Below are 14,566 nucleotides of genomic sequence, written 5' to 3' on the forward strand. Positions count from 1 at the left end.
GGGGAGGGGAGGGGACGAGGGGGGTAAGGGTGGGACTAACGGGAGGGGAGGGGACGGAAGAGAAGGGGTGGGCCGGTGAAGAAGGACGCCGGAAGAACCAGGAGCTGGGGGAGGGGGAGGGGCGGGGGGGAAAGGCTGCACTGTGAGCTGATTCTGCGCACGAGCACTAGGGGGCGGGGCTGGCTAGAGAGCGCACCAAGAAAAGAGAGCGGGCTAGGCCCGAGGCAGCTGGGCTCGTCAGTGCGCACGAGGAGCGGTAGTCTTGGAACGAAGCATAGCTGCGGAAGAGTGGGGCTCAGGACTTCAGCTGAGCCCGCCAAGAAAGGAAGATGGGAAGATGAGACTACTGAAGAGACAGACGTATGCGTCTCGTGCGTGCGCTAGAGAAGGGGCGGGGACTAGGCGGAACCGGAGGCGAAAGAGGTGGAGCTGGGGGAAAAAACAGGGGTGCGTGCCTGGAAGGAATAGGATTGGTCAACAAGGAGAGTGTCTGCGCGTGCGCAGGCCGCCTTGCCAAAGGGAAGAGAATCCCGTTTCCCCAACCCCTTTCCCCACTCTGGCTCAGGGTGTTTTATTCCTCTAGGGGTCCAGAAGACTGTTACAGTTTTGGAGAAGCCCCCAGTACCCAGGAGGAGCCTGGAGCCATGGGCCCGGACGGGAGCCTCTATGACTGTGACAACCCCCAAATCTGGAAGGCCGTGCTGGGCTGCTACAAAGAGGCGGTCAGAGCCAAAGAGGGCAAGTCCCGGAAACTTGTTGCTTTGGATGCATGGTGAGCCAGGCCAGCTGCCACCAGAGCCTGCACCTCATTCTTAATTCCTCAAGGGTCCTGGACGAGGTGGGAGGCGAGGGGAGAGGGGAGGAGGCTGGGGCATTTCTCTGGCTCTGAAAGAAAAAGCAGTCCTTACAAATACCCAAGTGTCAGTCCCTGCCCTCAACTCTACAATATTCTAGAAGAAACATACCCTGTGCTTAGCACAATGCTTGGTATATAGCAGGCTTTTGATAAATTGCCACTTTGGCTGACACATAGCTGGGAAAGGAAGTGATCCTGGGAGTCCCAGAGATATCAAGTGGAGCGGTGAGGCAATCCCAAAGCCAGATGTGGAAGGACATGTGGATAGGGTGTTAAGTGTGTTTGTTAGTAGTAGCAAGGCAAATGGCAGGATCCTGGGGAGGCCTTGTTATCCTGATAGGTAGCTGAAAATGATGTGCAGCGTAATCCGAGGCCAGCTATTCATAGTGGATCTGTTAAATTTGCTCTGGTCTACCAACCAGGACGACTCAGCCCCAGAATAGAGTTCCAAAGCAGAACAAATTTCCCCAAAGAGAGTGGGATAAGAGTGGAAAGAAGAGAAGGGGAGCAAGCTTCAGGGAAAGTGGCAAGATGTCCTCCCAAGCCTTGTCCCTGGTTTTTTGGTGGGCAGCTAGACGAGATTTGAGGTCTAGTTGCATCTCTTCACTTCTCCCTGAGAACCTGGACCCTAGGAGTATCCATTTCCAGTATTCAAAGAGGCCCTGGTATCTAGGGGATATATCCTAATCTCTAAAGGGTCCAAGACACAGGAACTCCATCTGTAATTGTATCTAGCATCTTGCTGTAAAGCAATTTAGTGCTGTACCCTGAGATCCAAGGGCTAGACTTTGGAAAGTGCTGTCCCAAAGGATCAGTGATCTTCACTGATCCCTCCCTATCACCACTACACACACATATCCCTTGCTTTGTAAGTGGACACCTGTTTCAGGTATCAGGAGGAGCTGCCAGAATCTATAAGAGAGAGAAAAGAGAAATACTTAACTCGAGATGAATTGGTGAAGCTGATGGACTGGAAGCTGACGGTAAGCTCTTTCCCTATCTAATTGAGATTGCATCTGTGGAGATGGGCACAAATTCAGATAGAAAAGGTGCAGAAGAAACTCTTAGGGTCATTCAGACCAGTGACCTGATATGGTCCTCTCTACTATCCTATCATGGCCTTTCTCCAATTTCCAAAACTCTTCCTTCCCCCCAAATTAAATTACTTTATTTTATCTAGCTCTGCCTCTTTTGCTCCTTCTCTCTTTCCCTCTCTTCCCTCCCCCCTTTCCTTCTTCTCCCCTCCCCTCCCTCTCTATATATGAAAATGATGTGCAGCATAATCTGAGGCCAGCCAGTCATAATGGGTCAATTAATTTTGCACCAGCCTACCAACCAGGACAACTCAACCCCAGAATGGAGTTCTAAAGCTGAATGAATTTCCCCAGAGAGTAGGGGTAATATGTGTGTGTGTGTGTGTGTGTGTGTGTGTGTGTGTGTGCATATTCTTGCATATACATAAATACACATGCACACAGTTACTTGTCTCCTTCAATGGAATTTAAACTCCTTGAATACTGTAACTGTTTCATTTGTACCCAAAGTGCCTAGGAAAGCAGGCACTTAATATTTGCTTGTTTATGTTCACTGATAGGTTACTGTATCAACTTTTCTCCCCTAGAAAGTTAGAAGTGGAATACTATTATTTGAGAGATTTTAGAGATTATGGCCCAACCTCTTCATTTCATAGAGGCAGAAACAAACCCAGAAAGGGGAAATGGCATCCAAAGTTAGATTAGTGCCAGATTTACAATTGGTTTCAGGTCTTCCAATTTCCACCCTAGTGAAGTCAATCCCCAGGATTTGTTCCCAGCCAAGAGCTCCGTTTCATTCAATGACTTGGAGATTTTTAAAACCTATGTTTGTGTCCCTATGTTTCTAAGACTTTGGAGTTTGTTGTTTTTTTTTTAACCCTTACCTTCCATCTTAGAATCAATACTGAGTATTGGTTCCAAGGCATAAGAGTGGCAAGTGCTAAGCATTTGGAGTTAAGTGACTTGCCCAGGGTCACAAAGGAAGTGTCCGTGGCCAGATTTGAACCTAGGACCTCCCACCTCTAGGGTTGGCTCTCCACCCATGGAGCTACTTAGCTGCCCCTGGATTTCTGTTTGAAGTTGGGAGTAAGGGTTGCATTCTGAAAACTGAGAAGTAGAGAGGTATTTCTACTGAAAAAAGACCTGGGTTTCTAAGGAAAAGAGATTAGAGCATGTAATTGGTCTAGAATGTGCAGTCAGAAGACCTGGTCATGAACCCCAATCTGACAGTTGTTAGCTGGGTGACGGCTCTTGGGATTTCTTGTTCTGACCATGTGCTCCTCCTTCTGCCCCTATCATCCCCCCACATACTCAGAGGGGCCAGTTCAGACCACGACTGCAGAAGTTGGTGGCCACTAATCCGGAGGAGCTGGTAAAGCAGTGCACCGCTGCAGCGTTCTCTCTGCTGCCCAACGTGGAAGCTGCCATCACAGAGCTGAACCAGCTTAAGGCCGTGGGACCTGCCACTGCCTCTGGTGAGAGAGGAAGAGGAGGAGTAGAGCTGACAGTGTGATACTTTGTAACTTCCTCCTTAGAGCTGAGCCCTGGGGCTCCTGGGTTAAGGGAAGTCTTAGGGTGTCATATCTGACATCCTGGCATCTGCCTCTCCTGCTCAAGCCAGGAGGCTTCAGCTCAGTGGATACAAGTGGGACCTAAACTGACTGATACAGATCAAGCAAGGGCACTTGTCCCTCCTGCTCTCCCGGAGGCTGAGGAATGTCCCCTCCCTCTCCAGCTGCCTCAGGAGACCAGAATCTGACCATTTTAATCAGTTCAGTTTGGCATTTTTCTAACCTATGGCCAAATTCAACCTGATGCTACTAAGAGACTTCTTCTGTTGGAGCAGATCCACCCAGCAGAAGAGATGACTTAGAGGTTATGGGGAACTTGCTTAAAATACTAGGGGATATTCAGGCCCTAGGTTCCATGGAAGGGATGGATGAGCCTAGACTGGAGGATCCCTTGCTTTCTCTTTGCCCAATCATGATCATGTTTGTTCCCTTCCCTCAGCAATCCTGACAGCAGGTGCCCCAGAGACCACAGCATTCATGGCAGATGAGGCCATGGCTGCTGTCCCTGACCTCCCAGTGCTACAATACACTATCAAACATTATATCCTCTACCTGGACAAGATCCGGGCCTGTGCTAGGAGACTGAACCAAGGTAAGAGCTAACTGCTGGAAGTATGTATATACCACAGTAGTCTAGGCCTGGGACAGGCTGACCAAATGTCTGCTCCCAGAAGGTTGGGGAATGACTAGGCCTAAATGTAGTGGGTTACGGAGTCTCAGGCCTTTGGGCTGGGAGACCCTCAGCAGAAATGCTTGGTTGGTTTAAATAGGCCCCAGAGTTGCACATTCATCTTCCCTTCTCCTTGGGCTTTTCTCATAGTTGATGCTTCATCAGAGTGGACTCCTCACCAAGTAGAGATGTGCCTCTGGACCTGGACTGTGGCCCAAAGACTGTGTCCCACAGTCCTGCCCCACATTTCTTGGAAAGCCCCCAAAGTCAGGGAAGGTGCTGAAGATGTCAGACCCTCCAAGAAACGAAAGGCTAGTATTCACTGATCCTGGACATCTATATGCTGCACCCACAGAGAAATGCCTCAAGCCACAGTCTGAAGCCAGACATCCTCTACTCCTACCTATGGGGCTCAGGGCAGAGTTGCCACCGACACCCATTAAAGTGCCTACTGTCCTGACCTCATCTGATTCTCTCCCAGGCAGGCATTGAGCTTGGAGTTAGAAAGATGGAATGTGTGGCTTCAATTCCACCACTAAATTCCCCTTGGGAAAGTCACTTGAATAATGTGTGGGGTTCTTTTTACACATACACACACAATTTTCTATCTTAGAATTGGCACTAGGTATTGGCTTCAAGTCAGAAGGCTGATAAGGCAGTTGAAGTTAAGTGACTTGCTCGAGAGTTAAGTGACACAGCCAGGAAGAGTCTGAGGCCACATTTAAACCCAAGACCTCTCATCTCAAAGCCTGCCACTATCCACTGAACCATTTAGCTGCCCCTGATCTGTGCAGTTTAATAATATCTCCCTGTTGTGTGGAGTTCCATAGACCAAGGCTCCCAGTGCTTTGTTTTCTCTTTTCCTGTACCTGGTATAGAGGGATATGGAGAATTTAATAGTATTAACTGCGTAGAGCAATGATTTTCAGAGAGAAATCAGAAGGAACTTAGTTTTCCAGAGACAAAACACCTGCTCCTGGAGCCTTCCTGAATTTAGCAATGAGAAGACTATGGGTGCTTAGAAGTTGGTGGGACCCAACTTTAATCCTTCTTGTGGGATTTCAGGGAATGAATGGGGTGGGCCCTAGTGGCTCAGCAGCTCGTAGCTAACCACTCTGGAAGGAGGTGTAAACAGCTTCCTAATTGCATTCACACATGAGCCTAAATTAGGATGTGTGAGGAGGGAAGTCTTAACAGGCCTGAAAAGTTGTTGGGAAAGACCAGAAGCTGAAAATACCAGGAGGAGATCCCAGGGGATTTGCCTTGGCCTCCATCCCAGCAGCAGGGCTTCTGGAGGAGAGGAAGAAGGGACAGAGAAGGTCACTTGAGCAGTGTTGGGGGGCAGGCCTGGAGCTGAGAGTGGCGTTCCACTTTGAGACTGCTTGGCCAGCTGCTGTGTAAAATATTTATTCATACTCCAAAAAGGCTCAGACAGCAAATCCATCAAACTGGCTCTTTGCTCTGGAGGCTATGAGGCCTCTATTCTCCTCCCCTGGATACTCTCCTCTGGATACTACTCCTGACTTCCATCAGGCACATCCCCCTCCCCACCTTCCATGGGGCAGCCTCAAACCATGGCTTCCTTAGTGCTAGGAAGTCTTGGAAGAGGATTTAGATCCAGGACCAGTGTAAAGTTTGAGAGGCCCTGAATTCAGTAGCTTTTAGGGCCACGGAGCTGAAGTCCCTGTGGCAACTGGGGAGAGTTAGAGAGAAAAGAGCCAGCTGAGGGAAACTGGTGGTGAGGGAGCAGGGGAGCCCCTGCCCTTCCCAGGCAGGTGAGCACAGGGGTTAGGAGTGGGAGAAGCAGCTTTAAAACATACATTCAGTAGAGAGTGGACATGCAGGCCCACACCTGGAGGTCCTGCCAAGGGGGGGCTGTGCCCTGACTAGCCTGCACACAAAGTCACATGCACGCACCTGCATGCCCAGCCCAGCCCAGAATCCAGTGGGAAGTTGGCACCTTATGTAGTTCTTGTTACCAGAGAACCAGGCTTGGGCACTAGACCCACCTCAGTCAGGTTCACGTCGATAGGGAGAAATAACAACCGCATCCTGGCTGCCTGGCAGATGGTGGCACCAGAGTGGCAGTGTTGGCACTTTCAAAGGGTTCTAGGGGGGAGGCAGGACCTGTGCCCCCAGCAGGTCATAGGCGAAGATGTTCCAGAAGATGGCAAAAAGGAGGAAGGTGGCATAGGAAAGCAGCACCACCCACCAGCCACACTGGTCCTGCAGGTTCTCTTCATAGCTTCGGAGGATGGTCAGACCCATGCTGATGCCCACGACGGCGCCCGCCAGATGGGCCATGAAGCTGGGCTGAGGGCCTGAGGCAGGCAGGGGCGGGGAGAAACGGAGCCAGACAGCTCGGCCCACCTCTGAGCTCACTGTGTTGGGGGGGGGGAGCAAGATGTGAGGATGAAGGAACCCCTGGGGCAGCCCCCAGCCTGGCAGGGCCCGCTCACACCTCGGGACATGGTGGGTGCCCTCGGAGACTCCTAATGTGGTCATCTAGTGAGGAGTGATGCTCCAGGGGGCAGTGCCTGTCTGTGGCCAGACCTTCCTCCCTGCTAGTCATTCACTGTTCCTCCTTTATCTGCTGCAGTTGGGGGACAGAGGAACCCTATGGACCAGGCTCAGAACCTGTGAAGGGATGGGGGCTTCCTCAGGGCAGGGGAATGCTGTCCTGACCCCAGTTCAGCCCTCCCCACTCCCTTCCTCCTATCCACACCCCTGGGGCTGGCCAGTACTCACTGCACACCAGGGCCAGCACCATCCTTAGCAGTTTGTATGGGCAGCGCATTCCGGCCCAGTTCTAAGAAGAAGGAGCATCTGGTCAGGGTTTGAACCCACTCTAATGACTCAGGCCATAGTGTCAGTGGGGATGCAGCTGGCCAGATTTTTCAAAACCCTCAGTGCCTCTTCCCCTCCAGCCCATGGCAGAACCTCTTCTTACCATAACAACATTGGCCAAGTGGGCAGAACAGAGGGCATAGACGCCGCCTGAGCCCCCTACCACAGGGGCCCGCATATCCGTGATGGAGACTGTCAGAGAGCCTGGGGGAGGAAGGGAAAGGAATGGGATGTCGAGCTGTCCCAGCAAGATGCCTCAGGAGAGAGTGGCTTCCCACTCCCCACCTCACCTGCCAGCACACCAGCCAAGTAGAGGAAGCCTATCCGAAGCACCCCATGCACCATTTCCAGGGGCACGCCGATCATGAGCTGCAGGAGAGCATTGAAGCCCAGCTGTTCCAACCTGGACGGGGGAATAGGACACTGGTCAAAGCAACAGGACACTGACAGAGCATCTACCACAAAGTCCTGGAGCATAGGGAAGGCAGAACACCTCAATGATGTCACAGCATCACTACCGCCTTATTGAAAACCCACATCTGCCCAAAGCCCTGTACTCCAATGTGGGAGATCCCTTCCCTGCTCTCTAAAAGCAAAGGGAGGAAGGACTGCTCCAAAAGGGAATACTAGGTTCTAACTCCAGCTCTGCCAGGCACTAGTTTGAGGAATAGCCCTGGGGAGTCCCTTTTCCTCTTTTTCTGGGCCTCTGTCTCCAAGTGGCTGGGAAACAAGCTTCATCCCTACCTGGCCTGCTTTATGTGCTCTAGAAAAGGAGGTACGAACTTAAGAGACTATTTCCTCAGAGTCCCATAGCTCTTGGGGGAAACTTTGGACACGTTTCTTTCTGTCAAAAGCCCTTCCGTTTACCTGCATGAGATTGAAGCTGATCCCCTCTTACCCGACATGCATGAACATGTAAGTGAGAAATCGCCAGGCACGGGCACGGTGGCCAGGGTGGTACACCAGAGGACTCTTCATATACTCAGGGTGGTAGGTCTGCAACACCCACTTGTTCAGCCGAGCCCCATAACACAAGAACACAATGATCTGGGAAGGACACTTTATCTCAGTCTGAACCCCTGAGGCAGTAAACAAGGAAATCATTTTAGGGCTGAGAGTGGGGTGTCTGAGGCTACTACCTGTGTGAGTGTGACAGTAGCCATGAAGACAGGGGGTGGGCAGGTTCGGTGCTGGTAGAAGTACCATCGGCGGTCCATCTCACAAGGAAGGATCTCATAAGCCACATAGCGCACAAAACGCTTGTAGAAACCAAGGCCTGGTTCATCTAGCAGCCCATCCCGGGGCAGGGCACGCTGCCCATTGGTGATGGCCCGCTTGAAGCTACTGGAGCGTTTGCTGCTGATCTACCAGGGAAAAACAGAAAAGGGCCCCTGATATCCAGCTTAGAAACCAGTGCCAGAAACCTTGGGGACACAAGGACCACTTGAGAGAGGGAGTGAACTATTTTGGGGACCAAATTTCCAGGTAATTTGCCACCATTTTTGCTTTTCGTTCAAGATTATGATTAATTGAATTATCTACCATGTACAGCACTTTTTTTTAAATCCATACCTTCTGCCTTAGAATCAATACTGTGTATCAGTTCTAACACAGAAGAGTGGGAGTTAAATGACTTGCCCAGGGTCACACAGCTGGGAAGTATCTTGAGGCCAAATTTGAACCCAGGACCTCCCATTTCTAGGCCTGGCTCTCAATCCACTGAGCTGCCCTCCCCCAACACTTTCCACCTTGGGCCCACATGCTTACTGTCAAAGACAATGAATAAACACTTGGACTTAAGCCCTCAAGGGAGATAAGGGAAACCATCATCACCCAGCACTACTCCTAGACTCAGAGGAATGAAGGATTTAGATCTGGGAAGAATGATGGAGATTTTCTAGTCCAACCCATCCATCCTAAAGATGAGGAGACCAGAGAAAATAAGTGACTGATCCCAACCACACAGTAAAAGTAGGATCTGAAATGATGGCCATTGACTCCAGAGCCAATATGCTTTCCAAATCTTCTGCTGCCTGTTTCCTGTGCCAAAATTCCACCAATCATCTCTTTCAGACTGACCCTTGATGTGAATTATGCCCATTTTCCCCAGGTAGAGTGATAACATGACTACAATAAGGTGGTCTCCCTAAATACCCCTCTACTAACACCCTAGAAGCAAGATCCAGGGGACCAATGGGAGCAGAGGTCACAGGCCTGAGGCCCCTGTCACTGACCAGGTCTACCAGCTCCTGGTAGCAGATCTGTCCTTGGTCATTGCTCTGGGCCAATGCCACCAGCATATCCAGTTTGGCAGGGTCCAGTGGCAGCTCATGGCTGTGCACCAGGCCAGTGAAGCTCTCGACACCAATGAAGCCAGTGTTGTCTGGGTCCAGCTGCTGTAGATAGAAAAGCCCAGGAAAGAGGAGGAAAGTTGAGGCCCAAAACAAGGAAGCTGGGGTCAAGACCAGCATTTTTCAGACCTACCCACCTTCATGTACACATCAAAGAAAGCTCTGGGATGGCAGGACTGAGATGAGATGGGATGGGGAGAAATCTATCTCAGACCCCGGACATCTTATTTTTCTGAATCTAGTAACCCATGAATAGTGAGAACTGATTTTCCATGCCAAGGGCAGAGGACCTCCTGACCCTCCTGGGGCCTGGCTTTCCTGGGCTTCTTCCTTTTCTCAAGTCTCAGGTGACCTCCACTTGTGTTCCCACTGGCAATTCAAAGGCCCTCATTCTCTGATCTTGCCCCAGGCATCGAAGGGAAGTGCCACAGGAACCTGTCCTATGCTGCCTTGTTTATTGTCTCTATTGGTCAGAGCAGGGAGAAGGAAGCCGCAGGTCCATGGGCCTCTTGTGCAGGCTAGTTGTTTTATGATTGCTAAGAAACAACTATGTTAAATTCCTGAATTGAAGGAGCCTGCAGCTCTACCCTTTCTTTTTAGGGAGGCGACTGTCTTCCCATTTCTGAATGTTCTCAAATTAGGAAGCTGCTAATACATTTGCTAGACAACTATATCTGTTGCCCGACAATCCACTATTGTCAGGAACGCTTGCTGAGGTCTAACCTGTATCTTCATGCTATTTTAGGTCAGAAAACAGTTGGATACAACTTTCTGCCCCTATAAATCTTGTTTAGACTCACACTGATATTGAGTCCCCCACGTCTTCCATCCTAAGGCCAGACAATCCTTAGGGGGCAGAACAGCTAGACAGGTGATACAAGGTGGAAACAGAAAGCAGGGATGGAAGAGAAGGGCCCTTTGCTCCTGGCTCCCCAACCACACCATCACTGACTCTGGCTCTGACAGGCCATCAGACCCGCAATCCAGCATTCCCTGGTCTGGGAGGGGAATTCCATCTTTCCCCTAATTCTCAGCCCCAGGGGTGTCCCCCGCCCCTGGCACGTCAGTGAGGGAGCTGAGCTCACAGGTCCGCGGGGGGCCTTGGAGGTCAGGGTGTCCTAGGGGTGGGGCAAGGGGGTGTCCTGTCGGAAAGGAGACAGGCACAGGGGTGTGGCAAACTGTGGCTCAGCCAGCCCGCCCCCCCCTACCCCGGCCGATCTGGTTCCCTGGGGAATCCCGCCCCAAGGAGGACTTGCACCCTGGTCTGGAGCGGACAGCGCACGGCTCCCGGAATCCCTGGGAAGGGAAGGAGAGCAGCCCTAACGGGGAGATGGCGAGACGCACCTTCAGGCGCCCGCCCAGCCGTTTGGTGCAATTCTCTGGTCCGCCAAGTTCTAGCCCCTGGCCGCAGCTGCAGGCAGTACATACGTCTTTCTGCATGCATGTGGAGGGTGCGGGGATGGGGGAGATGGGGAGTGCGATCTGTGCGGGAAGCCCAGCCCAGCCCAATCTGGCCCCGGCCAGCGCCCGCGCCCTCCGCACCTGCTCTTGGATGAGCTGCAGCAGGGAGCTCCTGTCCATAGAGCTGCCCGGGCGGGGGGGCGGCTGCTCCGCGGACCCGGCGCTGCAGCCCCGGCCCCGGCCCCAGGCCCAGCCCCAGCTCCGTTCTGCTCTTCGCTCCGGCCACCGCCACCGCCACCGCCGCACTCCCGCCCCGGCCCCCGCTAGTGCCGCCGCTGCCGCACACAGGGGCCAGCGCGTCACGGAGCCACCACTCCCCTTCCCCCTCCCTCTCCTCTCCTGGACACACACACAGGCGCGCGCGCACACACGTACGTCCCACCCTTCCCTCCTCTCCCTTCACCGCTCACTCACAGAGCCACACAGCCTAGTCCTCTCCCGCTTTTCGACACACACAGATACACACAGACAGACTGACACACACACACCCCTCTATCCAAAGGTGCAAACACCCCAAGCTCCGCCCCTCTCCTGTCTTCCCTCCATATGCTCCTCCCTCAGACGCGACCCCCACTCCCCCACCCCCACACACACTGTGGAGAGATGGAGACTCCCAAGTCCCTAGGATCTTACGCTGCAAAGGCCGTTACGGGACCAAGTTAGCCCTCTCCCTTCCCATCCAACCGAATTTACCGAGCACCTGCCATGTAAAGGGCATCGGGTTAAACCCAATAGGGGAAAACCGAGGGCCAGCCGCTGTTCCCTTCCCCAGGGGTGCCCCCATTAGAGCGGGCTTGGTCAGAGCCGTCTCTGGGGCTCCCATAGGGCTGGGGGCCCCATTTTCTGTCACAGCTCCATGGAGTTTCTCTCATTCATCACCCTGTTGTCACATGCCTACAACATCTCTCTTATTGGTCTGAATAAAGTCTGTATTCCCCCACCCAACCCCAAATCTAGCTGGTACAAAGTCTGAGAGGAGGCTCTTAGTAAGACCATCTGGGGAATCAGCCCCAACAAGAGTGAGCGCAAGGGTGCCACGGTGCACACCGTCCCTACCTTCATGGAATTTCTGTTCTCCTGGAGAGGACACAACATGTCATCAGACAATCTGAGGAAGGAAAGAGCGTCAACAACTCAGTGGACCAGTGAAAACTATGGTAGAAATGACTTAAGATCTTTCTTAGAATGTAAAGAAAGGATAAAAAAAACAAAACAAAAAGCCTATAGCAACTATTCCCCAGATTGCACATTTGTGTATAGATAAATATCATCTGAGGAGCAACAGCCTGGAAAGATGGCCTGAAGGGAACCCAGCTTTGAATGCTGTTTCTGACAGGACTCTGGGCTCACCTCTCACCTGTCAAATGGCCATAATGGCACCTAGTTATCTGTCTATTGTAACAAGGATCAAATGAGCTGATTATTTATGCAAAGGAGAGCACCCTCTTAAGGGCTATGTGTTAACTGGCATTCTATTTTATATAGAGATTTTTACCAGATTTACCGGAAATTTTTATCTTTCAAAGATCTAAGTTCCGGGGCACAACCCATCTTCATTCCAACTAACATGGTAACCGCTTGGACAGTTACATATGTGTACCAAATTTCATGTGCTTATAATCATAAAGTGTACTATAAAACCTCACATGAATAGACCCAACATTTATTCAGCATACATTTATTAAATATGCAATTTGTGCAAATCTTTTTGGGTGGAGGGAGGTGAAAAGGAGATGGCAACAGATCCCCTCACTGTCATCTGACATGTCCCTGAGGAAACAGTGCAGATGGGCATGCTCAGTGGGACAGGATGGAGAGGGGCCTGGTGGCTGCCTAATTGCAGTACTGCCCTTTGTAACAAGCCAAGGAACAGACACATCCTTCTCCTCCACCCCGTCTACCTCCTGTATTTATCACCAGAGCAACTGATTATTGAGCATCTGCTAGGTGCAGGGCTCGGTGCTTGGGAAGATTGGTTAGGGCCTACCTTGGAAAGCCTTATGATCAGTCTATTGGAGGAGATGGTAATCTATGCCTCCCTTCCCCAATCTATACTCTATTCATCCTTCAAAATAAAATTCCTACCAGAAAACCTTTCCCAACTATTCCTGCCCATAGTGGACTCCTTAATGACCTCCTGAAGCTCTTCTGATCAGTATGGTCCAGAATCAACATGCATTAGATCACTCTCCTCAAATAGGGACTGAGTCCCTCTGAGGGGTCTTACCTTTCTTCTGCCTCCTCCAGTGTCCTAAGCAAAGGTTTCTTGGAACATCTATGGCTAGTTTCTCATCCTGGGAATCTGCTCTGTGCAACAGGGTTCTTCTGCTTGGTCCCCCTTCCTCAGCCCAGAAAGCTTAAAAAAAAAAATCTACCCCTCTCCCCTTTCCCCAAAACACATACTCAAGCCACATGCACATGTGTTCCATGTGAATCTCACAGATGGTGAAAAGGGGAAGGGAGGAGGGGGCTACTCCACAGGATACACGCCAGAAGTTTGCCAAAGAAAACAACAGCAAATAGCGGATTTTTCAGTTTTGAAGCTGCAGCTGTCACCACCGAGGGGGACCTGCTCAGAAATAATGAGACACAAGCAATGACTGGTAAACCAAGTCTCCATGTCTGTCCCAGAATCCTGATTCTGACTCCAGGGGTGGTGGACAGTTTCATTTTTTAGGAGAAAGTGTGAAATTGGGTTCCTGGAACACAATATAGCATTAATGAGGAAGCTGGACAAGCATCAGGTAGAAACTAAGCTGCCTGTGTAGCCCTACCTAACCTGGAAATGGGGTCTTTTTCTGATCAGTATGGGGGCAGCCTTCAAGGCATTCCTTTGCCCACCAAGCCCAGATTATGTCCCCTAGAGAGCACAGCTCTTGAATTCCTACACCAGGAAGAGGACCGGGATGGGAGAGGCCACCCTTGTCTCTTGGGGAGGGGGGGCAGGGCACAGTGGCCAGAAATAGACTTGTCCTTTGAGGATCCAGTCCCAAACTCACATGCTAACCCACCAGAATCTGTGCAACTGAGAGGATACCAGGGGAGAGAAATCTGGCCCCAGTGGACTTGGCCTTATGACTGTTGTGACAGAGGCTGTTGGGTTACCATAGCAACCCCCTCAGAGGGCCATTCGGAAATCCATAACCTCCTGTCGGGGAGCTGAAAAGGAGCAATTACTCCTGGCAGTTAATGCCCCTAGAGGATGCTGGAAGGTTAGAAATAGCAAGCTGGTCTGTTCAGAAATAGGCCTAAGGAACGAGGTTGCTCAGAGCTCAGAGCAGGAGCATTAAGCTGAGTGGTTTTTCTCCCCAAACCTCCCTGGTAGGACACAAGGGGGTGGGGGGTGAGGGGGAAACAGCAGAGAGGCTGAAACAGTTTGCCAGATCTGGGCCACACTGAGAGATGTTCCTTACACTAGCTTATGGAAGAAAAATCAACACAAACCCCTCATCCGGGCCTTTTACTTTCACAGATTGCACTTTTCTTACAACTTGACATACTCTCACAAATGATCAGACCTTATGAGGTAAAGGCCATTAACTAGGTCAACTGACCCCTAGAGATGTGCTGTGACTTGCTAAAGGTCACACATCAATGACCTGGACACATTTAGAACCCGAGTGTCCTAACTCCCAAACCAGTCTAGACCTCCTAGGTTGCAAGACTGTGTTGTTTCACAAGGGCACTGAGTGGCAGGTGAGTTCATATCACCTAGTGCTCACCATCAGTGACAATGGTCAGTTGATAGCAGAAACCAGCATTAGTAGATTCTAACC

General features: G+C 51.2%; 2 protein-coding genes across 3 annotated transcripts; one reads left to right on the forward strand and one right to left on the reverse strand.

The window, feature by feature from the left end:
* The first annotated feature begins 157 nt into the window (after nt 1-157).
* On the forward strand, nt 158-4,591 carry LOC123230937. 2 transcript variants are annotated; one of them, XM_044657129.1, is made up of 6 exons: nt 158-423; nt 584-772; nt 1,746-1,839; nt 3,206-3,365; nt 3,901-4,053; nt 4,282-4,591. In XM_044657129.1, the coding sequence occupies exons 1-6, from the start codon at nt 338-340 to the stop codon at nt 4,455-4,457; spliced, it is 858 nt and encodes a 285-aa protein (XP_044513064.1). In that variant the 5' UTR covers nt 158-337; the 3' UTR covers nt 4,458-4,591. The 2 variants fall into 2 exon arrangements, with proteins under 2 accessions (XP_044513064.1, XP_044513065.1); XM_044657130.1 differs by having other exon boundaries at nt 158-360.
* Nucleotides 4,592-5,529: 938 nt separating this feature from the next.
* Nucleotides 5,530-10,910, reverse strand: RHBDL1 (rhomboid like 1). Its single transcript, XM_044657131.1, has 7 exons — nt 10,872-10,910; nt 9,213-9,374; nt 7,877-8,025; nt 7,269-7,381; nt 7,082-7,182; nt 6,880-6,940; nt 5,530-6,512 (listed from the first exon to the last, which is right to left on the reverse strand). Exons 1-7 carry the CDS (start codon nt 10,908-10,910, stop codon nt 6,241-6,243), a joined length of 897 nt encoding a protein of 298 aa, XP_044513066.1. The 3' UTR covers nt 5,530-6,240.
* Between the last annotated feature and the right edge of the window lie 3,656 nt (nt 10,911-14,566).

This window comes from Gracilinanus agilis, chromosome 1 (assembly GCF_016433145.1).
Source record: "Gracilinanus agilis isolate LMUSP501 chromosome 1, AgileGrace, whole genome shotgun sequence".
Lineage (NCBI taxonomy): Eukaryota > Metazoa > Chordata > Mammalia > Didelphimorphia > Didelphidae > Gracilinanus > Gracilinanus agilis.

Excerpts from the sequence above, each read along its gene's own strand:
- LOC123230937 (XM_044657129.1), top strand. The coding sequence starts at position 338 with ATGAGACTACTGAAGAGACAGACGTATGCGTCTCGTGCGTGCGCTAGA. Across the intron at positions 424-583 it reads CGGAACCGGAGGCGAAAGAG|GGGTCCAGAAGACTGTTACA; the intron begins GTGGAGCTGGGG and ends TTATTCCTCTAG. Across the intron at positions 3,366-3,900 it reads GGGACCTGCCACTGCCTCTG|CAATCCTGACAGCAGGTGCC; the intron begins GTGAGAGAGGAA and ends CCCTTCCCTCAG.
- RHBDL1 (XM_044657131.1), bottom strand. The coding sequence starts at position 10,910 with ATGGACAGGAGCTCCCTGCTGCAGCTCATCCAAGAGCAG. Across the intron at positions 8,026-9,212 it reads ACCAGGAGCTGGTAGACCTG|ATCATTGTGTTCTTGTGTTA; the intron begins GTCAGTGACAGG and ends TGTCCTTCCCAG. Across the intron at positions 7,183-7,268 it reads CTTGGCTGGTGTGCTGGCAG|GCTCTCTGACAGTCTCCATC; the intron begins GTGAGGTGGGGA and ends TTCCTCCCCCAG.